We start from the raw sequence: 25,482 nt of genomic DNA on the forward strand, positions 1-25,482 counted from the left end.
TTCAGAAATTTTCCCGGGCTTATTGCTTACCATGAAGGAATAGTTGTTAAATTGGAGAAGGAAAACATATATACATGTATTCAATTCTTTAAGTAAAATATTTGCTAAACGTGATAAAGTAAGACGATAGTTAACAAATTCTTAAACCATTCTCTAGATTACATAACATACTGTTCATTGAACGATTTTAACAGCTGGTTTCTTTCACATCAGAAGACATTGACCCTAGCACACATTTATTGAAGTTTGATATAGAAACGTTTCATATTATGTAAGTCACCTTAGTGTTTCTCAGTTTTGAACAGACACAGGTTGTCTTCATTGTCTGACATTTATAGTCTTTTAGTCATAAAGGCATCATAATTCAGTCAATTTTTTCAAGCCTTTAGGTTAAGTGCAAAATATATGTAAATATCTACAGGGATATAGGTTTCGCAATATATCCCAGGTATAATTCTTCTACATGAAACGACAAAATCTTCCAAAACCAGAGAGTAAAAATGAAACAATATAAACACAATAACAAGACGATAACAAAAAGCTTTCAATAATGTCTTCGTATCAATGCTAATTACTGCTGTCTATTAAATAATTATATGCAAAATAGTGCAAGAAACACATTTTTTATCGCTTCCTAATATAAGAAGATTCAGATCTTTATATCCTATATTTCAATAAAATTATTCCGTTTACTTAACTGAATTTAAGTTATTGCTTTTTCGAAGTGCCTTTGAACACTGATTGCCATATTAACAACAGGTATATAATAAATCTCAAACATATCGTTGAGATCATGAAAGAGGATAAGTGGTTTTCATTTAGACATATAATTAAGTCCTCAATAATATAGAAATAAAAAATGTTGTTTTTTTTGGGTTCCGATGTTATGGGTTTTTACAATGATTCAGCAGCAGTTTGTACTTACGTTAAAGTAGGAAATTTATCAACTGTCTGTAAAACTAATAATACATTTTTACACCAGTATTTTGCATGAAGCACTACAAATAATATTACATTTTTTATATATTAGTTTTAAAACACGTGTTCGTGATTCCAGTGTTCGCCGTGGGAAAATAAACTTCTTTTTGTTACACTTTCTTGGTTGTTACATAATTTCTTTATTAAAATCACTGACAATTTTGTATCATATCAAGTAGCAAAACGAGATATATAAATAAAACAGTTGTTTTCGTAACAAGAAATTGATTTTTATCTAAAAAAGGTAAAGAAGGTAAGGTACAATGTTTAGAAACAAGCAAAACAATCATAACTTATTTTTCAGCATGACTTTTTGAAATCAAGTTAGACAACAATATCAATTAAATCAAAAACGTATTTATACATTTACAACAATTCAAAATATTCAAAAATTATTTTGCATACAACAATTCAAATGCACATATTTTGTAAGCGATATTAGATATATAAATAAAACTTCATTTATTCATCCGATTTATACTCACATTAACTATATTAATTACAATAACAATAACAGTAAACTGTAATGATAACAACAAAAGTAATCAGAATCATAATGATAATTCAATGCTTTGTTGAGAGTTCTTATATGATTGAGGTTAGATGCAAGATTTAGTTATAAATTTAAGACAATACCATTTGCTGAAAGTGTAGGCCTATATTAATTTATTTTCAATACAACATGTAAATTTTAAAGCTATATGATTGAATTTAACTTCGTTTTAGTGTCTTATAAAAGAACAACTTATCTATTTCTTATTTCAGGCAGTTAGAAGTAAAATGCCAAAGTCATAATGAAATAAATGAATGACTCTATGTTTTGCTAGAGTTAATCAAATTTGTAAATTTGTTTATTTCTGTAGCAAGCATTTACAATAACAGACAAGCTGATCATATCGATTGTATCTAAAAAAAGTAATTATCGCGGATCTTTCCGCATGAATATTCTGCCAATTATAGCACAAAAATCACGATATTTTGCTTTGAAGTGTTTCAATATGCATCTGTACCACCTGGGGAAAGCTTAAGTTAATCCATTCATCAGTACAAATGTGTGAGGTTTATTCTGCAAGCCAAACCACAAATTTTTACCCCTAAACCCGCTGAATAATGGAGTCGCCTACTTTTAACTTGCAAAAGGTCATCCGAAATTAATGGGAGATCAATATCAACGTTTGAGCTACCAACGGTATAGAACTGGATCAGACTACAAGGATGTGCAGACTGGAATGGCTTTATAGTGTTGGAATCAGCCAGTCACTTTCAATTCCCTGGCTTAATTTGTAATTTGTAACCCTGAAACTGCTTGGACGAAAACTTCAAAGTTATAAATCTTTAATTGCCGCCTGTTTAAAGAAGCCGAGCAGTCTGAACATACTCAAAATCTTGGCAGTTCAATTTCTGTATTTAGATAAACTAATGAATGGACTGTTACAAAAATTAAACAAATCGATTATAACATTCAGCGAATTAAAATTATTATCCTATCCCAAGGCTTACCGTAGCCTCATTATTTCTACCGCAATGCCGATCGATTTTGCCGAGTTCACATAGATGTCTGTCTTTACGAAGGGTGGCCATCGTATATAACGAAAAGCCCTAGCGCTCGATTTGTTTTGTTTATAGTTATCAACATGTAAAACTAACAGGATTTCTTACCTGTACCAAACATAAAATTTATTTCATTAAATAGTTTGATGTCCTAAAGAAATTTGAAATGGTTACGTGTTATCACGCATGGGTATAATCTTAAAATAGCAAAATGTACTTCGAACACATTTACTACTTAATCATAAAATTAAAATATAAATCTGAGTGAATTGTCAACAGAAATCGTGAATTTGAATTGCATTTATGTATATGTACAAATATAAAAGAAAACAGGTTGACTTCGTCAATTCATGGACTTTGCAAAGGTTCTAAAGATGTAAGATGAAACCTTTCAATTTGACATACTAAATTAAATATAAACAAAAATTACAATATGAACAATTAAACATGTTTTTTGGCATACATCAATTTTGATCGATTTATAAAATTCACGTCGTCGTCAAAAGTACCGTTGCACTTTCAATAACGTGTACATGTAGTAGAAAATTAATCCCTTGATGTATTTCCAGGAAAAAAAATAATTCACACAAAAATTAATTAATATCGAACAGGATATGGCATTAAAAGAAAACCGTGTTTGCAGAATTAATCCTCTGAAAATTTAAATACCACTTCAAAAAAAAAAATAATAATCTGAACAACAGGTATATGCGGTTTATTGTGTGGAATATCCCATGAGCATCTGTAGTGTTGGTTAAGTAGTTTTTGCCATGTGATGCAGATAAAGTCATACGTTTTTGGTACAGTTATTGGCAGAAGTTTTCAGAAGCCATGCTTTTTGTAAGAATATTTTTAAATATCACTGTGTGTTTATTGAAAGGAATAACTGATTCGAAATACAACAGAAACGTACAACTCTGGTTGATTGTGTAATGTTGTATTCCTGTAGGGCCATCGCGTAATTACAAAATGAATACACTAGACAGCGAACTATTGTTTTTGTTAATTTTATTATAAACATTATAATTTATACTTTGCGTAAAATGCGTTAAAGTTACATTAAATAAATATGTTAAAATATTTTTGCCGTCGGCCTAAAAACCAAGCATTCTACAGTTTCATTAACCTTTTTATGCCCCCACAGAGTGGGAGCATATAGCGTTGCACTTGTCCGTCCGTCTGTCCGTCCGTACGTCTGTCTGTCCGTCCGTCCGTCCGTCCGTCTGTCCGTACGTCCCGAAATCTTGTGAACGCAACTCCTCTTAAACCGGATGGCAGATTTTGCTTAAACTTCCAGGGATGAACAACCCTAATGTGTAGATGGTAGTAAAGGAAGGAATTTTTGCTGCGACCAAATTTAACAGAATTATGGCCCTTTGTTGATTTTTTCACTATATACCATGTAAAAATTTTGTGAACGCAACTCCTCTTAAACCAGATGGCAGATTTTGCTAAAACTTCCAGGGATGAACAACCCTAATGTGTAGATGGTAGTAAAGGAAGGAATTTTTGCTGTGACCAAATTTAACAGAATTATGGCCCTTTGTTGATTTTTTCACTATATACCATATAGAAATTTTGTTAACGCAACTCCTCTTAAACCGGATGGCAGATTTTGCTTAAACTTCCAGGGATGAACAACCTTAATGTGTAGATGGTAGCTAGTAAAGGAAGGAATTTTTGCTGCGACCAAATTTAACAGAATTATGGCCCTTTGTTGATTTTTTCACTATATACCATATATATGTTGTCAGTGGGGGCATCCGTGTCCTTTGGACACAGTTCTAGTTAACAGTATCGTTGTAAATCTCATCAAATATTGTTCATAAATAAGGATTTTAAATGGAAAACCCAACGGTAACACTAAAGTTCGTATACGAATTTTAACATGCAAATGAAGACTATAATCAGCTCGTGTATGCGCTACGTCACGGAGTTATAATTGCTATCCGGAACACAGCAAATATAAGATTTTCTTGTGCAAACACACTTTTACCGTTTAAGCTTCACGGTGCACTAAGCATGTGGTTCAGAAAAAATAATCATCTCATAAAAAAGATTAAATTTGTATGAAAATATCCGTTACAATGCGGAAATATACCGTTAAATTAGGACTGCTACTTATAGTCATGTTTGTTGATTTAATATTGATGTACGGATGATCTGAAGGCGGAGTTTCTCATGCAAACAGAAATTGTACTTCCGAATTCGCCACAATGAGGTTGCACATTTGTATGCTCATTAAACTCATTTTGGTTCCTGGACACCAAAATAAGATCTGGAGTCGATATGAAACCCAATTTATTAATGAAATGTCGCTATTTCTTTTTTTATGAAATTTATTTAATGTAACTTTAAGAAATTTCGAATAATGATTTACCCTTTTGAATATGCGTATGACTATAACGCCAATGCACATTCGGGACGTCACAACTCTAGAGAGCAATTCAATGTGTGGAGTAGGAAAACCATTTGCTCAAAATGACCGCAGTATATACAAAATATACAATATGTAATGTCAGAATTACCAATAAATATTACAAAAATTGCCAACGTACAGTCAAATACACCCGTAAATTGAAGTCTTCAAAATCACACACAGTAGCATTTTAGACTTCAAATTAAGCCAATAAATTTAATTTACCTCAATACGCTAATCCAGTATCTGGATACCTCAATCTTTTGTATTTTGATATTGAAATACTTTAAATTTTGAATTACCTTTTCAAAATTTAAAAAGGGCGGCTCCGTTATTCAAATTCAACGGGTGAAGTTGTAAAAAATTCTCTGTGGTTTGGCTCGCAGAATATTATAACACCAACATTTGTACCGATGAATTAATTATCTTCAGCTTTTCCTCGGTGGTACAAATGCATTTTGAAACACTTCAAAGCCAAATACCGTGATTTTTTTGTGCTAAAACTGCAAGATATTGAAGCAGAAATATAAGCGATAAAAGCCTAATTTCAAAGATACAATCAGGGTGATCAGTTTGTAGTCTGCCGTAATCGATTATTGAATCTACATGTTACAGACAAGACTCGGAACAAAGTGTAAGAGCAAAAAAATGTTGAAATACAGCAATGTGTTAGAGCAAGAAAATGTTAAAATACATTATGACTTTGGCATCTTACTTTTAACTTTCTGAAGAACGAAACATAAGTTATGTATTTATCAAATTAAACACAGATTTGCAATTAACATTGTTTTGAAAATTTGATAGAGGCCTACACTTACAGCCAATGCTGTTGTCTAAAGTTATTTAAACATTGCTCGTAAAACTGAGGGAATCCCTTAAGATCGTCATTATTTTTTTTCAGTTAAAGTCTAATATCGCTTGTAAAAAATGAATGTATGACTCATTTACTGTTTCTAAAACGATTTCTAAATTTTCCGAATCATGTTTATTTTTCATTTGTCATTGTTGACTTGGAAGGCCGGGCTAAGGTAAGAATGCGTGCTTTGTTTATTTCTAAAGTGTGTATCTTTCCTTCTTTATGTAATTATTCTTTTGTTAATACTGTTATAAAACAACGTTTTTGAAGAAAACAAATCACCTTTTATCTCGATTAACACTATCCTACCTAATATGATGCAATCAGTGATGCGATAAACTGTCAATGATATTTAGAAAGAAATGAAGAAAAGTTTATCAAATTGTTACTGGAAATATATTAAAAATCCACAAGGCAAACACTTGAGTCGAAAACTAGTGTTAAATATTTCTTTTTTGAAATAAATTCATTATACAGTAAATAATATTTGTAGAGCTTAATTCAAGAACATGACGTAAAAGAGTATTATTTGTTGGACAGACAATTTACATTTTGTTTTTATTTAAAGGTAAATATACACGTAGAGACTGCAGCTGAATCAAGGTGAAAAATATGTTGTTGGTGGTGTTCTTTTTAGAGAGAACTAAATTATGTCCCTAAATGAACACCACTTATCCTCCTTTATGATCTCATCGATATATTTGATATTTATTAGCTATACCTGTCGTTTATATTCCATTCAATTTTCAAAGGCACTTCGAAAAAGCAATAACTTAAAATCAGTTAAGTAATTAAACCGAATGTTTTTTTTTAAAAGTACGGCATATAGATCTAAAGATCTTGACCTTTTTATTCTAAGCTAATAATAAAACGAAATATAATTCCCACTTTTTTTGTATATTGAATTTTGCGATATAGTACAGCAAGTACGTATTTTACTTTTAATGTATTTTGAGAATTTTTTTATTTTGTTTATTCATTTATTTTTTTGTTATTTTTGTTAAATGTGTTGTTTTTATTGTGTGAATAGAAAGTATCAAATTTATTTTGTAGTTTGAAACTCCATTGAGGTGTTTGACATTACAGGGCTGGAAATATTTTTCAGGATTTGTGTACCATTTGATATAGGTTGGACCATTTACTTCGTTCTGTATAATTACAGTTTATTCGATCATTCTTTTTTTCTGGAATAAATCATTTGATTTTTTTTTTTTGCAAAAAAAAAAATGACCCACAAAATCAAAAGGGTTTGAATAAAGATTAACCCAAAACCGTGCTAAGAATTGCAATAGAAGTTAATTTGGATTTTATTCTTTAAAGACTATATTTAATCAATGCTATATTCCATAATTTAGGTAGATTAAATTACTCTATATTATTTATGTCTTAGCGTCTATTCAAGCTTCCAAACGGCTTTTGAAATTGGATAAATTTAATTAATAAATTAATTTGTTTTTTTATTTAAAAAAACAAGAACAAAAAAACAAACAGGGTAAAAAATTAAACCCCTCGCTTCAAACATTAGGATCTTCAAAGAATTTGGGAGGCTGGTTGGCACCTGGACAGGCCCAAAATGTAAGTGTTCAATGTGCCGCTTGTAGCCTTTTGTTAAACACATGTGTGTCTAACATGTGTTTGTATGTGATTAACATGTTTTTATATGTGCTTTTATGTATAGTCTTTAGATGTTGCAAATATTATACCAATAAATGTTTAATGTTACTTTTTATTTGCATTATGTGATAGTCCTTGAAATTTCATTGTTTTGTTTTATGTTTTTTTTTACTTATGTATGGCTTTTTTTTTTTTATATATATATCTATTATATTTCTTTTACAGGTATGTACATAGGTGTATATGTATATCTTATTTTTGTACTCTTTTTCTTGTAACTTTTGTAGTTTTTAACTTATCTTAAATTTTTATTTTCTTAATTTCATATTCTTAGATGTGCTTATGCTTATTTTTATACATGTCTGTCTTTAACTTATATATAACTCTTTTACAGGAATGTACATTATTTATATTATCAGTTATTTGTTTTATCTTGCTTGTAATTATTGTAACTTTTAAGCATGCATGGTGCTATAATAACTTAAATCCATGTATTTAGATGTGCTTATGCTTATAATTTTTAGTTGCTTTAATATCTTACTTCCATGTACTTAATTGTGCTTATGCTTATATTTTCTTTTTAGCTGCTTTACTTTTGTTTAGTTCATATACTATTGTTTGTCGGAAAATAGCTCATAAACTAATGTTTTCTGTTTATATGTATCCGACGTAAAATTTATGGCGATTGGTTTATTCTACAATGGTACGCAAGGGATTAAAAAGTCTCAAATGATAATTAGTTATCCGTTCTTAATTTTGTATTACAAGCTAATGCTTATTCTATTAATGTTTAAACGTACGCTAAACTCCTTGATCAGTTTTCTGATGGTATCCGTTAATAATGTTAGCCTTTCTTCTGTAGCTGCAAGTGTAACCGTGAGTAAACTATTTGAAACATACAGTATGGAAATGTATACGACTATCGATAACTATCTTAGCCCCGAGCTAATATATGTCACTCCTCTATTGTTGTCCTTATGTGGAGATATTGAAAAAAATCCTGGTCCAGGCGAATCTAATGATGATTGTCTATCTATCCTTAGTCAAAATATAAGAAGCATTAGGAATAAGTTAAATTATGTCAAAGATAACTGGCTTGATTTTGATATACTCTGCTTCACAGAGACACATCTTGATAATATAGTGTCGAACGACGATATTAAACTAGATAATTTTTCCACGTTTTACCGTAAAGACGGTACACGTCATTCTTGTGGTATACTAGTATATGTTTCAGACCAATTAATCTCGAAACGAAAATTTGAATTAGAGGACTATTTACAAGAATCACTTTGAATTAAGAAACAAGCACACTAAGCAACTTATTTGTACTGTTTATAGACAACCAAATGCCCCCGTCGAATTCTGGAATAAAATGAATATTTGTTTAGAAAAAGCCCTTGAACAATGTAGCCGAATAATTTTAGTTGGGGATGTAAATGAAGATCAGTTGAACCTTAATAATCACTAATTTAAAGATGTTTTAATATTAAACGACCTTAAGAATATAATTAGAGAACCGACTCGAGTAAATGCACACTCCTCAACACTAATTGACCCAATAGCAACTTGTAATAATATTCATGTTTACGATTCTGGAATAATTCCCTCACCGCGCGAGATCAGTGACCATTTTGGAACCTACCTGTTTACCAAATCTATAAAAGAATCATGTAAAACATATAAAAGACGTGTATGGAATTATAATAGAGGAAATTTTCAGGAACTTAATAATCTCATACAAAATAATGATTGGTCATTTCTAAATTTAAACTCAGTACATGAAGCCACCGAATTGTTTACTTCTATTATTCTTAGATTAGCCGAAAACTGCATTCCAACGCGATTAGTAACTATAAGACCTAAGGACAAACCGTGGTATGACTCAGTAATTCGTAGAACTTCCAGACAACGTGATCGCTCAAAGAAAAAAGCAGTTAGAACTAATTCGATTTTTGATTGGAACACTTTCAAGCATTTAAGAAACAAAGTCAATAATTTAAAAAAACATGCTAAAGAACAATTTTTTAATAATCTTGAGTATTCGTTGGAGGAAGCAAGTGTAAATGATCCAAAACTTTATTGGAAAACAGTTAAGTTATTAATTAAAGAAAATTCAAATGCGTTTAATTCAATACCAACCTTATTAGTAGATGAAAATGGTAATGAACAACAATATGAAACTGATGCCGAAAAAGCAAATTGCTTAAACGAATATTTCATATCAGTGTCGCATATTGATACAACTTCTACTCAACTTCCGGTATTTATTCAAAAATCAAACAACGATATTGAAAATTTTACAATTAATTACCAAGAAATAATTGATATATTGTCATTATTACCCATAAACAAGGCGGTTGGGCCGGATGATATAAGTCATAAAATTTTAAAAGAAACAAAACTAACTATTTGTAAGCCATTATGTATATTATTTAATAGATCTCTTCGAGAAGGTGTTTATCCTAATATATGGAAATTTGCAAAAGTTATGCCCCTTTTTAAAAAAGGAAATAGAAATAGTCCTTCTAATTATCGCCCAATATCATTAATTAGTTGTGTAGGTAAAGTGATGGAGCGAGTAATCTTCAAACATATATACAACCATCTACATTCAAACAATTTGATATATCCCTTACAGTCAGGTTTTCTCCCTGGACATTCAACTGTTTATCAACTAATAGACATCTATCACCAAATTTGCGAATCCTATGACAAAAAGCTATCGACCTGTATTATTTTTTGTGATATATCAAAAGCATTCGACAGGGTATGGCATCAAGGTCTGCTTTTTAAACTAAAACAATATGGTATTAAAGACCTGGGGCCCGTCTTATCAACGGTCGTACGACCGTTTTTATCGTACGATTGTAGTACGCCGATCGTACGATTTTGTCGGTGTCTTATCAAACGTCGCAGATTTTCATAATCGTACGATTATCGTAAGATCGTGCATTTTTTCTACGATCGATGAGAAGCAGTCGTAGATCAATATAAATAATGCTGCCGTGCTTCCTGTAAATGCTTCAAGGCCGTAGAAAAAGTAGGCCTTTCAGGCATCAAGTGCAACTATTGGATTGCCCGAGTAGTCATTTAGTTGTGGCCGACTATCAGCTTGGTTAATTTTCATTAAAGAAACCTATGATCTTAAGATCTTGATTAAGTTTCAACAATTTAATTGCATATTATACTTTAATAAACAAATTTTGAAACTGCTTCCTTAATAATATTATTCTTAAAATAAAAATGTTGCTTACAATAATTCTCACCATGAGAGAAAATAATATAAATAAAACTAAAATTCCTGTGTAGAAAAAAAAATGAAAATAAATATATGATATTTTTTGAGGGGGGTTGGGGGCTGTCGGGGAAGGAAAATGATGGAAACGGTTCGATTGAGAACTGTCAGATGGAGGAACTGGTTAGGGGGAGAATAGTCTGTCATTCATCCAAGACATGTGCGTTTCTTTTTCTTTCTGAAAGATAAGAAGTTTTTTCTGAAATGTGAAACAGTAAATTGATGTAAAAATAGAAATTAGAAAGTGGTAAATGATGATTTATCTTTATATTGCTTTAATCTAGCCCCAATAAACACATTTAGATATAATGTAAGACTGTTATTGATTTGCTTTAGTACTAAACAACAAATAATGTAAAAAATCAAATATAACTACATGTACATGTACAAGTTAGCTTGTAATACATGTCTGCAAAATTCATTTTCACTATTTATCTATATTGTCTGCGTTTCTCGCAAGTTTTATATACTCTATATTGTCTGCATATTACTATAATTATACTGTTAATAAAATATATACATGTCTGCAAAATTTATTTTCACTATATATCTATATTGTATGCGTTTCTCGCAGGTACTATATACGCTTTATCGTGTGCATTTTACTCTAGGTTTATTAGCAGTATAGAACATATAGTAAAATGCAGACAATATAGAGTATATAGTAATTGCAAGAAACGCAGACAATATAGATATCTAAAGTGATTTGATATTGTCCATATATATTTTTTTTAATGATAATTATATTTATCTTTTTACATCACATTGTTGTTGTTTTTTAATAATTATAAATGCTTTGTAACATTGTATTATTAACTATTTAATGATTACTTTGTAGATGGACTATGTATAAAAATCAAATAAAAATATGTTCTGTTTTTTAAATTTGTTTTGAAGTTTACTTTATTGTCCCCATTAAAATTTTGCTTATTAAAGTTAACAAAACTTATATTAGACATTTTATTTTTAATTCATAAAAGTTAATACAAATCAAGCATAGTGTGTCAAAAAATCTTTTTAATATCACTATTTATTATTTCTTAATTTATATCATCTTAATAAAAAATCATAACAAATATTTCTATTCTTAAAAATTCTAATCTATTATCAAATATTTATACCTACAAATCTCTAATATCTTAAACTTTTGATCTTAAACATACAAATCTAAACAGCTTTTAAGTATCTTATTTACACCTTCTTATTCTATATTGTCTGTGTTTTGTGAAAACACTCTATATCAATATTGTCTGCGTTTACTATATATCCTATATTGTCTGCATATAAGCGTCTGCGTTTTAGACCGACCCGTGATACTGCGCAGGCGTAAGAACTGTGCGTCTATGAAAATCGTAAGATTTTAGGTTGAACGTACGACCGCGTTGATAAGACAGTCTTACGATCGAGCGTACGACAATCGTAGATCAAAATCGTACGATAAGATTTCCAAAATCGTACGATCGTTGATAAGACGGGCCCCAGCTTCTCAGTTGGGTTACTGATTATCTCTCTGAAAGGAAACAATCGGTCTTTATAGGCTCTGAATTATCTTCCATCCTTAATATATCTGCAGGCGTCCCTCAAGGCTCAGCCCTTGGGCCCTCTATTGTTTTTTGATTTACGTCAATGATATTGCCGAAAACTTACTCTCTATTACTCGTCTTTTTGCAGACGACAGCTCTTTAGCTGTTTCTTCCAAACAATATCGGCCTCATAGAAACAACTTTAAATCGTGACCTTAATATCATTAATGAATGGTCTAATCAATGGCTTTGTGAGTTTCAATCCCAATAAAACTGAAGTTATGTTTTTTCTCTTCAAACACAAATCCTAAGCCTATTTTATTCTTTAATAACAATCGTCTTGACTTTGTTGATCATCACAAACATTTAGGCTTGACAATTTCTCATGATCTCAAATGGCATGAACATATCGAAAAAAATAATGGTTATCAGCGTCAAAAGTTTTAAGTACAATGCGTGCATTAAAATTTAAACTTAAACGATCTACTATGAATAAAATATACATCTCTTATATGCGTCCGATTTTGGAATACGCCTCAGTAGTGTGGGACGGTTTACATTAAACGAAAAGCAATCACTTGAACAATTGCAATACGAAGCCGCGCGCGTCGTTACTGGGTTAACTAGGTCTGTATCGATAAATTCATTGATTAAAGAAGTAGGCTGGGTATCTCTTTTCTGACAGACGTATAATTCAAAAGTTAGTCACGGTTTACAAAGCAAAAAAAATGGCCTTGTCCCTCATTATCTTGAAGAGCTCTTCCCAAGTACTGTTTCAGAAACATAAAACTATCCACTTCGAAATAATAACAATTATGCAACATTAGCTCGTCGTACTGAAACGTATAATAGATCCTTCTTACCTTCAGCAATTGAACTTTGGAATTCACTTGATGCTAGTATTCGTAATGCGGAATCACTAAACATATTTAAAAACTAGAATGAAAGAAATGTTCAAAGCTCCTATTGTTCCTAAACATTTTTTAATAGGTGACAGACTATTATCAGTTTTACACTCACGTATAAGAAACAATTGCAGCGACCTAAATGGTGACTTAGTTAGAAATCATCTTAGTGAAAATCCCACATGTCATTGCGGAAATGCAATTGAGAATGCTGAACATTTTTTCTTTAAATGCCCGAGTTATCAAACGCAAAGAATAACACTCTTTACAGAAACTAGGACGTTCCACCCACTGAATACAAATCTACTGTTACTTGGTAGTGATAGCCTAGCATCGAAAGATAATGAAGTTATATTTACTGCTGTCCATAAATCTATTAAAAATACAAATCGATTCACTTATACCTAAACATTAAACCTTTATTGTAATCAGTTATAAATGTACTTAGAATATTATATAAGAAGTAATTACAAATACCCTGTACCCAATATAAAGTAAATGCACATAACAGCCTTAACGAAACCCGTGACACTTAGGGGTGGGGGGTAGGTTATACTGCATCCTTAGATCATCCATATTTATAAATTTATAAAATACACGAACGTTGATTTCTATCTGTTCGAATACTTTATTGTATATTGTTAAAAATCGTTTCTTACGATTCATTCCATCAGCAATTATACATGATATACACTATGTTTATGTTATATGCCATTAAGTATTGAATATAGTTTTTTCGTTTCATTATTTACCGGGGAGGGCCGACCGCTAATGTTGTAAGAACTTGGGCCCAACCCGTTTGCTTTTGCTGTTTAAAATACATATGAAATTTGTATCTGTATTGTATATACATGTATATAGCAATAAAATATGATTAAACTAAATCCGACGTAAAATAAATTTTCTTGTATCTTGTATCTTGTATCTTCTTGTATCGTTGTAGTTTTTTTGTTTGTGATAGACGACAGCGCCTCTTGATGAGTCGTCAGTAAATATATTTTCGCGGGAAATTCAAGATGGCGGCCATGGACGAAAGTAACAAGGAAATGCAACATTCTGTGGAAAATACATCTTCTACAGATGGTTCCGTAGGGAGGATGAAAATTTTGCGAAATGTAATGCTGAAAACAATTAAGTCATTTACAGGAGAACTGAAGTACGTCACCGCGTATTTTGTTACATTTAATGATGTAAATTGAAAGTAAAAAAATCAACTTTTTTTTATTATTAAATGGCGTTATTTAATTGACAGGTATTCGGCATGTGTCAGAACGCTATAATGAACACCCCTCTCCCACCACCCCACAAACCTGTTATAACAATATAATATTATGTTTAAAATCTGCAGAATGACTAACTTATTACTATAAGATTTTTTTATATATTTATGTAGCCTAGTCTTCAAATTCTGTTTTCTTAACTTAATAAGTTAGTCATTCTGTAAATTTTAAACATATTATTATTAGGCAAAGCCTATGAACTAGGAAGTCGGTTAAAAAATTGTGACTTTTCCATTTTAAAGGTGTCGTTCGGTATTTCATGCATCGCTTCCGTTTTCACTCAGAAGACATGACGATTATTTTTAAGGAAGTGGCTAGCTGTACTGGCCGGTACGGCTAGCCGAAAGTTCTAGCCGTGTGTGAGTCACGAACGACTAGCCATGACGCAATGTATTGTCTAGCCGTATGGCACTTTTCAAAATTATATGGAAGTCGAAAATGCATAATATTATGTTATTTTGGGTCTTTAAACAAGGATTTTAATCAAGTCTCCGCATTTGTCCTCGTGTGTTCACTTTAATAAAGATGCTCCGTCCTTTTGTAAAAAAAATGAAAACGAACAAACGTTGTATAATCTATCTTGATATGAGTCCAATATATAAGACGTTACAGGCTAGTTATAGTTTATGTCGGTCAAGCCTGACGTCTAATATTTATTGTTCAAAAACACATAGCATCATAAAAAATATTCAAAAAATGTTTATTGTGTTGCCTTTCAATTAGCCTTATTCAAAAGCTAATCTTCTTTTCTTTCAATTTCATGCGCACTCATACACAAAAACTCTCAAACAATGTACTTATGAAGTTATCAATTTAAAATAAAATATAAAAATCAATCTATTTTTGCCTATCAGCCATACTGGTTAAGCAAGGTGTTTTACAGATTGATTCCAAATTTTTGAACGGAAAAATATTTTCGAAAACTGACGGTGCATGGGCAATTATTTCATTAAAAAAATATTCCGTTCTGACTCAGTTAAACGCTTGCATTTGAATTAATTAGCCAATCAGATTTCACACACTGTATGGCCGCCATTTGTTTATCAGCTGTAAAAGGAATTTAAATGAGAAGATTTAATCATGATTTTTCGGATGTGACAGTTTAATTATTTTGACAAAAGGTATTTATTTTTTAGTTTTGTTCATCAATAGGTCAAAACTAATGTAAATACACGCTGTCTTAATTGTTTTTCGTTCCGCCCGATTTTCTGGCGGAACATGCTATGAGTTTTTGAGCAATTTCGATATGATGTTGCTTTGCCCAGAAGCAAAAATATCTCAAAGCGACGTCATATTTATAGGACTATCTTGATATAAGTGTCAAAGTTGCATTTTATAAGTTATAACTTCGTTGATTTCATGCTTATCATTTGTTGTTTTATTTGCATGAAAGATGAATTATTAAATCATTTTTGTTAATTAAGCACATGGATCGAATAAATAATGATCAGAGTGGAATAAATAAAAAGAACATTGAAAAAAAAAAAAAAAACGGTGAAAAGCAAAAATAATTGTATGTAATTTTCAAATACAGTAGATAAATATGGAACATAAAAGCACAATCAATTAATTAGCCTTAATTAAAGCCTACCCAGGGACTGACAATAGAATTTTAGAATGCATTTCACGGAACATGCAAACTTTCCTCAATGATGGACAAACTTCTTTACCGTCACTGGTAGTTGACGCAATTATCAGAGCCCAATTTAACAAAAATTATTTTTGTGGTTTTTTTTTTCATTTTAAAGGTGTTGAAAATTAAACTGAACGAAACAAAAATGGATAATAATCAAAATTTTGTAAACTATTTCAATTGGTATTATTTAAATGCAACCAAACACTATTTTTTCTCGGCATCTTGAGATTACAACAATCAATAGCCAACAAGCCGATTCATCTCTAAAAAGTAAACATACAAAGACAATTGCTGATTCTTGGTTAAAATCTTCGCTTAAAGTCATATAATAACATACGCATTTTCGACTTCTATATAATTTTGAAAAGTGTCGTACGGCTAGCCAATACAGCGTGTCCTTGCTAGTTGTACATGACTCACATACAGCTAGAACTTTAGGGTAACCGTAGGGCTAGCCACTTCCAATTTTTAATCCAAAAGGTTTTGAATTTTCTGTCATAGGAATACCCTGCCTATTATCAATGACTAACACTGGAAAAGGATTGCACCCAACTAGAATTTACACTGAAATTTTCATGAATAGTTATGGAATTCTATATATTCTTTTATTGCTTTTTTTTTTTTATTTGATTTCCTTTTAAATATACATGTGTAAACTATAGCCTGCCAGGCAAGTCAAAGCCTTTGACATCCCCATATTATTGTTATAACTGGGTTGCAGCATGCAGGATGGTGGGAGAGGGGAGGAGTAATCATTAAAGTCTTTGACATACACCATATACCTGTGATTTCATTGGGCCTTGACAAATCCACTTGCCCGCTCTCACTTTCTAGTGAAAGTTCTGGCAGTGCGAGTAAGATTATCCCCATCCAAATGATGTTTCTCTAAACAATTAATGTAAATGAAGTTATTCGTTAAAAAAAATCAAACTGCAGACCCCATTTCAATTGTAAAACTGTCTAACAAAAACTGGAAATTGACTTGATGACTAAGTTAGTATAAAACTTTACCAAACGAGTATGGTATGGATTGATTCCTTAACAGCATTCCAAAAATGCGTTCGGTAATGCTTACTTAGCTATGAGATTAATATTTTAGCCGAGTGTGTTAGAATTTGAATTCAGGAAATATTGAAAGAATGAAACGTATTGTAAACCTAATTTAAAATATGTATTTGAATAAAGTCAGTTATATGGATACAGATGAGTAAATAGTAAATTTGATTTTTGTGTTTGATGTTTACAAATTGTGTCCGTCAAAATGCAGAGCAAGTACATTTTATGAAGGGTGAGAAAAAATTTGTAGGGTCCCTTTCCCTGCAGGGCAAGTAAGCCTAGAAAAATTTGAGGCCTGTGAACAGAACATGTTTTATTCTGAAATCATTTATAAACCAGTATGAAGGTGAATAATAGATAAGTCATGATAAGTAATGATTATCAAAATATTGATGTATCGTAGATATTTGTCATCTGATATTCAAATATTGTTAATATCCTTAAAAAGGCTTTGTACCAAATCAATGACAGCTCTATGCAAATGTATAGATGCATTTATTCATATTGTCTTAATTATAATAAAACATTTGTTTTGGCAGCTACTTTTTTTATAGCTAGTCCTATTTTGATGTTTACATTAAATTTTTTGTATATGTGCATTTCCAGATGAGTGCTTTTGTCCTATTTGTAAATTTAATGGAACTGATTTTGTCTCACTGGTAAATTTTATGGGAGGGCTTTTGTCCAACCTGGGAATATCATGTTAGGGCTTATAACCACTATGGCATTTTTAGATGGGAGGGCTTTCGTCAGAATGGCGCAGCTTTTGTTCATTTCTGGCAAAGGGTTAAATGTGTTTTGAAAAATTTCAGGTTGGTATCACCTTTGACTGGAGTAGATAACACTCACTTGGAACACCTACATAGTAAAACTATTTCACAGCTTGAGGCAAATATACAGGTAAAGTATACACTCGTAAATATTAAGTTAAAATCCATTCATTTTATGTACTTGTATAATTGCAACTGGAAATCCATAATTATGGAGTACTTATGATCATTTCATGAAAGGAAAGGATTTTCTGGTCTAGAAGTAACCTTTGGTTCTTTAGTAAAGCACTAATATTAAATGCCTGAAGCTTTTAAGTATGCATCCCCTTAGAAGAATAGGGGGTATTTTGTTTTGTACTCATTGGTAAGTCCATATGTCGGTCAGTAGCCTATGTCAATTTCCGATTTATTAGCATTAATACATGTAACTTAAAACCACCTGGGCCTAGGAACTTCAAACTTTATATGGAGATTGGTCATGGCCAGAAGATGAAGCCTAGTGTTTTTGGGGTCACTTGGTCAAAGGTCAAGGTCACAGGTCATATTGGAACCGTTTCCAGCCAATAACTCGACAACCCATGGGTTCTTTGCCCTCATAACCTCACAAGTGCATTGGTCTTGGCAAGAAGGTGACCCCTATTGATTTTGGGTCATGGGGTCAAAGGTCAAGGTCACATTGACTTTTTATATCAAAATCATAAATGGTTCTTACCAGTAATTCAACGAACCATGGGCCCTGGGCCTGCAAACTTCAAAGGTGCATTGGTCTTGACCAGTAAATGATCCCTATTGGGGGAAAATTTCTAGTTTGTATGTATTTATTCAGTAAACAGTATCATAAAATGGGAGCCAAAACAAGCATTGAGTAATTTAACTATTTTGCTATTATTGTTGTTTTATAGTGTGAGTTAGAGCAGATGTACAAAGAGGAAAATCTGGAAACATTACTAAACAGCCTTGATAAGATCATAGCTGAGAACCCATCACAGCCTGGCACAGTGGCATGGTATGTTCAGTTTGTTCACAAAGTTATGTTCTTATAGTATGCCCATAATAATCAGTAGTAAGAGATAAAGAACCATTGTGTTCTGGACATTGAGTATAGTGGTCATTTGTCTCTCAATGCTAATTAAAAAATCTAGTAAGTCAGTGGCAGAGAAATTTTTAGTTACTTGTTAGACCGAAAATGTCGACTTAAAAACCAATAAACCTAATCATAAGGTATGTTAAACTTTGAAGGAAATAATTTAAACAGTTTTAAGTTCATCTTATGTTTTCATTGTTTAGGAATAATGGCTTATTTTTAAGGCATAAACTAAATCATTGTTAAGTCACTTTCTACATTAAAGCAGCATTAACCTCTAGATTCATGCTAATTTTCATGAAAAGTTTGAAGTGAAATATTGTGAAGTGAACAAAGAATGTAATTTACACATTGTACACCACACTTACAATCCAAGTAAATTACCAAAAGAGGTCAAAATATGCTAAAAAAAACCTTGTGTGAGTCACACAGTAGAAATATAATAATAGATCAAAAATCAGTAAATAATTGCTCATAACATGTAAATTATAACTTGAATCTTAAATTGATTTTCCTAAAATCTTAAATAATTGGTACATTTTCCTCAAGTTTGATTTTTATGAAATATTTTGGCTCATCTGGATGCATGCAGCCTTAAATGTTTTGCGCCACACAGATGTTGCATCAGCTTATTTATTTTTTATGGACATAAATCTTCTTTTATGAAATAAGAAACTTCATAGCCTGATAACTAAGGTTACCTGTAAAATTTGAATGCACAAGTGTAAAGATTTTGATAAATCATCTGATGCCAATTTTCCCTTGTCTTTTGTATAAATAGTTGATGTGGAGAATGTTGAAATAACTCACAGGAAAACAAATCAGTAAAATGCCAGAAATTTAGAGCACTGATAAGTAAATATCTGCTGCAATATAGTCATTGAGACTTGGGGAAAAGCTAACAGAACAAACAAACTATGCATGTATACATGTAAATGCTCTTATTTAAAATGTCCAAGAAGTTTTAACCATTACATGTTTGAAGTTTTTGCTCTTATTTTTAGGCATCCAAATGGTAATGTAATTTTTGCTAGTATTTTAGGTGTCCAAGTGGTAATGAAATGTTTGCTCTTATTTTAGACGTCCAGTGTTATGAAATATTTCAAATGGTAATAAAAAATATTTAAATAATTGCTCTTATTTTAGGCATCCGAGTGGTAATGAAATATTTGCTCTTATTTTAGGTGTCCAAGTGGTAATGAAATATTTACTCTCATTTAAGGCGTCCAAGTGGTAATGAAATATTTACTCTCATTTAAGGCGTCCAAGTGGTAATGAAAAATTGTCTCTTGTTTTAGGCGTCCCAGTGGTAATGAAATATTTTCTCTCATTTTAGGCGTCCAAGTGGTAATGTAAAGGAGGATGTAAGATGTGAAGTAGGTGTGTTAAAGAGAGAGAAATTGAAAGCATTAAAGCAGACATTGAATGACCTTGAGGCACAGAACAAACTATTGAGAGATAAAGTACAAGAAAGAGAGCAACATCTTCTCAGAACCAGGGATAAAATTGTGTCCATTGCTGATGACTTTGAAGAGGTAATGTCACGATTAATGAATCAGTTTAGCCTATAGAGAGGATATTGAATGAGTGTAGGTTTAATACTGAATTATTAAAGGAGTTGAATAAAATTATATTATGCCTTTGGCGAGCATAATATTCATTTATTTAATGAGTTCAGTGAATTCAGTAATAAACTTACTGGGCAGGAACCAGTTTCCGGACAGAATTCGAGTTTTTTTAATTATCTATTTTTTAATAATAAACATGCATTAATAAAACTAACATACCAAAAACCTGAGCTCTAACTACGTCCGATAACACAATTAATACTGCCTGGTGACGTAAGCATTGTACAAACTGAAGGGTTAAATTAAGTCATCAAAAGTGTAAATTGTTCACTCTTGCAGAACCAGTTTCCGGACATATATTAAGCTGCTATTCATATCTGTTTTTAACTGATAATTATTCTAATATAACAAAAAATTTCTTCTCACATATAAGCTTTCCTATATAATTAAGCTGATTTACTGAAAAATGTTTAGGATAGGAAAAATAACGATCACTCGATGGGTCTCGGAATGACTGAAAAGTGAAATGGATATTTTTGTGTGTACGGCTTCAACGAAGTGCGAAAGTGGAGTAAACCTAGCTTAACACCGTTTTCAAATAAGTTACAGATTTAGCTCTGGGGAATTACACCCAATGAACTTTGAATGAACTACATTGTGCATTAATTGCTACCCCAAATTATATCCCGAAATAAACAAAATATTGCGCATGCGCAGAACAGATTACATGCCCCAAAGGGATATAAGGCTGTTTTTAAAACACAGGTAAGAAATCCTCACGAAATTTTAATGATGTATCAACTTGGAAGTTAGTTTATTTTCTCAAACAATCAAACCAGATAATCATCGATAAAGCCAAAATTAAGCTGTTATAATACCTGTCCGAAAACTGGTATTGTCCGGAAACTGGTTCCTGCCCAGTACATGAATTTAATATTCTATTTATCATATATCAAAAATAAAGACCGTTTGAAGTGAAAAAGATCCATCTTTCATTGATGAGCCTACAGTATAATGCTAACATTTACCGCGTCTTAACACTTTGTTTATATAACATAAATGATGTCACGTCAAAATATGTGCACGGCCGTGCAATACCATATTTACAGACTCACATAAACAGCAAGAGTACGTGATAAATACAAGTTATTCAAGACCATGTAAAGCTTAAATTAAAGGGTATAAAGCTATATCTTTAATAATATGAAATATTTTTGTAAAATCTATAAATAGTAAATTTGTGTTGTTTCCATAACTGTATGGTCGATTTTTGAAATAGTTGTCACATAGAATGTGTCTGCTATTTAACACACATGAATATTGTATGTAAACAGAATTATATGTTCCAAAATAAGATACTATAATGCTATTTTAGGTAAGCATTTGTTTACCATTTAACAATTATTCTTTCATGGGCTATTTGTTGCATCACTTTTCAAGTTTTGACTATTTTTTACAATTAGAAAATTCATTCTAGAAAAACTAAGGGAGCAAATAATCTGAAAAATTCTACACAAGTTATTGGTCTAGACGTACATTAACCTATTACGTTATATGCACGCCTTTTAATGTTGTCTCAAATGGTGGAAAAATGCCTTATTTAGGCCCTCAACAATTGTTTTTGGTAGAGGAATGTTGTTTAAAAAAGTGACCACTTTTTCGACGCGGTGCCCTATCCAAAAGATACATCAGGGGGTTGCCAAAAGGGGGATGTGCCTCCTCCTGTTATGGGGGGTTTGAAGGGTGGCGGTTGAGTCCCCCTCATTGCCGAGATAATTTTGGGCTTGTGAAAGGCTAAAAATGACCCCAGATTGATCATAAAGTAATGTGTAACCAACACTGTAAAGCCTTTGACTCTGTCTCAATCCATTGGGAAGTTGCAGCACATTGAAATCAATTTTGATGGAAAAAATCAACGCGAAATAGTGATTTTTGGCAATTTTGAGATGTCCCCTCATTGCAATGGTAACAGGAAAATTAGGACTGAGCATGTTGTTACAAAGGCAATGGTCCAGTCAACATTTGTGCCAAGTTTAATTAGCATTGAAGCAGTTTTTATAGTTTTATAGCAATTTGAACTTGTAACGAAGGACTTTTCAATGAAAACAGCTGTTTTTCACAAAAAACTCATGCAGTAATGGGTTTAATCACATACCTGTGCGGATTTTGCGACTCTGTAAAAATGGTATTGCACAGCTGTGCATATATTTTGACGTGAGGTCATTAGCGTTATACAAACATAGTGTAAAAACACACTAAATGTTAGCGTTATACTTTAGGCGCTCAATGAAAAATGACTCTTATTTCACTTTAAACGGTCTTTATTTTGGGTATGTGATCAATAGAATATTAAATTGGTGTAAGTACATTACTGAATTTATTGCACCTGTTAAATAAAGTAATATTATGCTCGCCAGAGGCTCGCATAATATAATTTTATTCAAGTTCAACTTGTGCAATAAATTCAGTATTGAACTTACACTCATTCAATATCCTCTATAAATGGAACAGTAATCTTGAAAAAATATTTCCAGCACCATCATATAAAAATAAACTCAGTGGAGTCCCTTTAAAAAATTGATAAACTACCTTTTACATGAATAACGTTTTTAACAAGTGTCATTTTTTTTATAAAAAGTTAAAAATGTTTATTTGCAGAAACAGAAACAATTTGATTTTTTTGGCTGCTTTTTGGATTTCTTTTTTAAATTGGGAAAAAGTTTCAGTTGACCTCAAATCACTTACCTCTCACCACTGTAGGTTTGAGCCGCATCAACGTCTTTGGATTCTTTATGCGAGAAAGCAAACTGGCTTAGGTGTCTGTTTGTGCCTGAAATAATGTACGAAGGGGTACTTGAGGTCTTCTTCCACCAGTAAACCTGGAATGGTGCCATATGACCTATACTGTGTTGGTGCAATGTTGAAAGAAACAAAAAAACAAAAATAAAAAAAATAAATAAAAAGTAAATTAGTCATCAACTATAACACCTATGGTTCTCTTCCACCAATGATAATAGAAAATGCAATTTTGGCCGATCATTTTCATAGTATGATTTGTAAAAAGTTTTTTTTTTTTCACATGATTCTAATATTACAAGTCATGTACATGTGAAATAATTTATATATTCTGATTAACCTCAGTGTTTGAATTTGTTGTTTGTAGATTGTTGATACAGAAAATATAACAGACTGAGAGAAGTGGCATTAGATAAATGTTAGATCTACACTATGATGAAGACTGTCTTAGAAGTGAGCTGCCTTAAGAGTGATATATATTTTTGGAAAATAAAGGACATATTTCATTCTTATAAAAGCACTTTATGAATAAACCTTAATTGGTTTTTGACCTTTGTAAAAAGTAGGAATATCATACAGTCGACAGCATTCAAGGAATGGGAACCAACAACCCCTGCTCATCAGGCTGCCAGAGTCCAGCTATCTATCTGTTATGTTAGTCATTCACTCTGCTTGTAAAGCCCACATTTTGGGATCAATCACTCAGGTTCTTGTAAACACATTGGTAAAATGAAGCAGTACAGAAATCATGTTTTTTGCTGAAGGATATTTGTAAGACTTAAAAAAAAACAAAAAAACATCCCAATATGCGTTCTTGGTCATAACACGGGTGTCTTGACACTGTACCCTTCATTATATGCATTGTTTTAATTCATATTTTTTAACAGTTTTTATTTGAAAATGTTGATGAACTTGTTATTTAAGTAAGTTTAATTAGCAACTAATTTGTTGATGAAGGTGTAAAAACTTGATTGCAAAGACATATACATGTAGAAAGAAATGGTGCTTCTATGCCGTTTCCATTGTTTGTGAATTATTCTTAAATGTTCATCAATTTCTTTATTTGGTTCAAATAGGAATTATTTGCCTTCATTGCAAATGTAGAGATCACATATTAACTTTGATAAAGACAAATAACAAGAGGCCCAATATTCCTCTGAAATACTTTATTCTACTTTCTCAAAAGCTTTTTGTTTTGTGCATTTTGTTATAGTTTCCAAAAAAATTGTTCAGAACCATATTTTGCTTTTTTTGCTTTTTGACAATGAATATAATTATCATGATTATCAAGTATTTTGTACGGAAGTCAAAATACAACTCTGTTTACATTTTTCTACGTTTATGACAAATAATTTTACTTTAAGGGTAACAAATATTTAACATGCTCTTTAAACAATATCTAAACTCATATTTGCCCTTTTGAAAGAACAACAAATTTAATTAGACTAAATTGATATTTTTAAATAAGAACAAATTTTACTGATTTTTTGAAATAAGAACAAATTTAATTGATTTTTTGAAATATGAACAAGTTTAATTGATTTTTAGGCAAATTTGGCCTTTAACACTGGGTTAATCCGCCACTTCTACATTATTGAATTCTTGGACACCTTCTATATAATGTAACCAAGATGAATTTATATGAAAAAATATTGATTATTAATTATTTATATATTATTATTTTTCTTTCTTTCAATAAGTCAACTTGATTTATTTATCTATACTTGTACATTGTTTGTTTATGATTAAAGACAATAAAATAAACAAATCACGAATAGATCTATATATTACATTTACATATTTTGATGAAGAAAGGTAAAGATAAAAAGAAGTATTTACAAATGTACTTTATAACTAACTCAACTATGAACTTGTTTTGAAACTATTTTTGGATTTTTAGAGGTTGTTAACAAGATGCATGTATGAAATGAATCTTATGGAATACTAGACATGACATTACAAAAAGTTTGATCACTAAACTCTAGGTTTTATGTAGCTTTAGTAAAGGTCAACTAGACAATGCTGTCTACAAAACATTTATCCCCTTAGAATTTATATCACAGAAAGTGTTCAACTCTCATGGGCATTGAGCCAACTTTTATATGCCCTAAAGAATTTTGGGCATATTATGTTATACCCCCTGGCGTC

At 31.3% G+C, this 25,482-nt stretch overlaps 1 protein-coding gene across 1 annotated transcript; it reads left to right on the forward strand.

The window, feature by feature from the left end:
* The first annotated feature begins 14,138 nt into the window (after nt 1-14,138).
* LOC132723554 (uncharacterized) lies at nt 14,139-24,111 on the forward strand. The gene is made up of 5 exons (XM_060708294.1): nt 14,139-14,300; nt 17,929-18,016; nt 18,789-18,892; nt 20,307-20,505; nt 23,702-24,111. The coding sequence occupies exons 1-5, from the start codon at nt 14,161-14,163 to the stop codon at nt 23,729-23,731; spliced, it is 561 nt and encodes a 186-aa protein (XP_060564277.1). The 5' UTR covers nt 14,139-14,160; the 3' UTR covers nt 23,732-24,111.
* The last annotated feature ends 1,371 nt before the right edge of the window (nt 24,112-25,482 follow it).

The sequence above is a fragment of the Ruditapes philippinarum genome, unplaced genomic scaffold, assembly GCF_026571515.1.
Source record: "Ruditapes philippinarum isolate M1 unplaced genomic scaffold, ASM2657151v2 ctg588_1_1_1_1, whole genome shotgun sequence".
In the NCBI taxonomy this organism is placed as follows: Eukaryota; Metazoa; Mollusca; class Bivalvia; order Venerida; family Veneridae; genus Ruditapes; species Ruditapes philippinarum.

Excerpts from the sequence above, each read along its gene's own strand:
- LOC132723554 (XM_060708294.1), top strand. The coding sequence starts at position 14,161 with ATGGCGGCCATGGACGAAAGTAACAAGGAAATGCAACATTCTGTGGAA. Across the intron at positions 14,301-17,928 it reads TCATTTACAGGAGAACTGAA|GTTGGTATCACCTTTGACTG; the intron begins GTACGTCACCGC and ends GAAAAATTTCAG. Across the intron at positions 18,017-18,788 it reads AGCTTGAGGCAAATATACAG|TGTGAGTTAGAGCAGATGTA; the intron begins GTAAAGTATACA and ends GTTGTTTTATAG.